This window comes from Sphaeroforma arctica (genome assembly GCF_001186125.1).
Source record: "Sphaeroforma arctica JP610 unplaced genomic scaffold supercont1.8621, whole genome shotgun sequence".
NCBI lineage: Eukaryota > Ichthyosporea > Ichthyophonida > Sphaeroforma > Sphaeroforma arctica.
Window position 1 is genome coordinate 1 of NW_014031937.1, and position 1,207 is coordinate 1,207.

The window sequence follows — 1,207 nt, forward strand, 5'->3', positions numbered from 1 at the left end:
GTGTGTGTGTGTGTGTGTGTGTGTGTATGCGTGTGTGTATGTGTGTGTGTGTGTGTGTTTACATATGTACATAGGTATATATATAAGTATGTATACAAGTATATATAAATATATATATATATATATATACGTACATATGTACTTATGTACATCGGTAAATACGTAAATATGTATGTGTATATAAGTATATATATATTTATATATATGTATATATATATATATATAATTAGATTGTATATGTGTACCCTGTATGTGTACCCTTTTGTATATGCCTATGTGTGGTTGTATGTACCTTCATGTACTGATGGAACTAAGTTCTCTCCATACACAGCACTGGGAAGAAGAATTTGATAAGAACGACAATGATATAGACATGTCCGATGACGATGCAGATGGCAGTGATATCGAAGGTGTGCACACATCGTGTACGCGCAGAACCGTTTGAACCGTAGTCCAATTTAATCGTAGTTCAATCTGACTTTGAAGCGCTGCCGCCAAAAAAAAAATTAAGTGTCTGATTGGGATCTTAGTTGATTGACTCAATAGTATAATTTTGCTTCAGTTATGGGACTCTGATATATATATATAGTGTACGGGTGTGGCAAATGTTGAAGTTTGATAAAAGGTATCCCGCTAAGACGGGCAAGTGAGAGAATTCAACACTAACCATGGGGCGGTTGAATTGCATGCCCGACTAATCACACTTATATAAGACGAATTCCAGAAATAGAAGCCTTTTGGAAACGGATAACAATTGCAGCTCTGAGACGAAGGTAACGCTTAACCGACACACTACACGACGAACAAATCCAAGCCACAATATAGTCCCATAAAAGTCACATGTTCCAGATGAACTGTCTATATGAAACACACTTGTACAGTGACTGGTTGGTAGTCAGTTGTTTCTCAAATAAGACCTACTGCACACCCCATACTCCTCCCTGTCACAGTCACCATGGATGCCATAGAGAACGCCACACAGTCGCAATCCGGGTATGATGGGGGCGCATACACCGCAAATCCCATAGATGGGACAGCCAAGAGCATGCTGATGTTCAGAGGCCAAGATGTCTCGTTGTTCTACAACTTTCTGGTCAATGGCGAGGGGGGATCGCACACTATCCCTACTGCACTATACGCTCCGTCGCCCTTTAGCAAGGCGAAGTTAGAAACACTCAAGGTAGGGGATGTGTCTAAGTACAGGGAT

At 40.3% G+C, this 1,207-nt stretch overlaps 1 protein-coding gene across 1 annotated transcript; it reads left to right on the top strand.

Moving 5' to 3' along the window:
* Positions 1-950: 950 nt before the first annotated feature.
* Positions 951-1,197, top strand: SARC_16669 (hypothetical protein; the record flags this gene model as incomplete). The annotated part of the gene is made up of 1 exon (XM_014289227.1): positions 951-1,197. A coding segment is annotated over one exon (247 nt), but the record flags the coding sequence as incomplete, so codon positions are not given.
* Between the last annotated feature and the right edge of the window lie 10 nt (positions 1,198-1,207).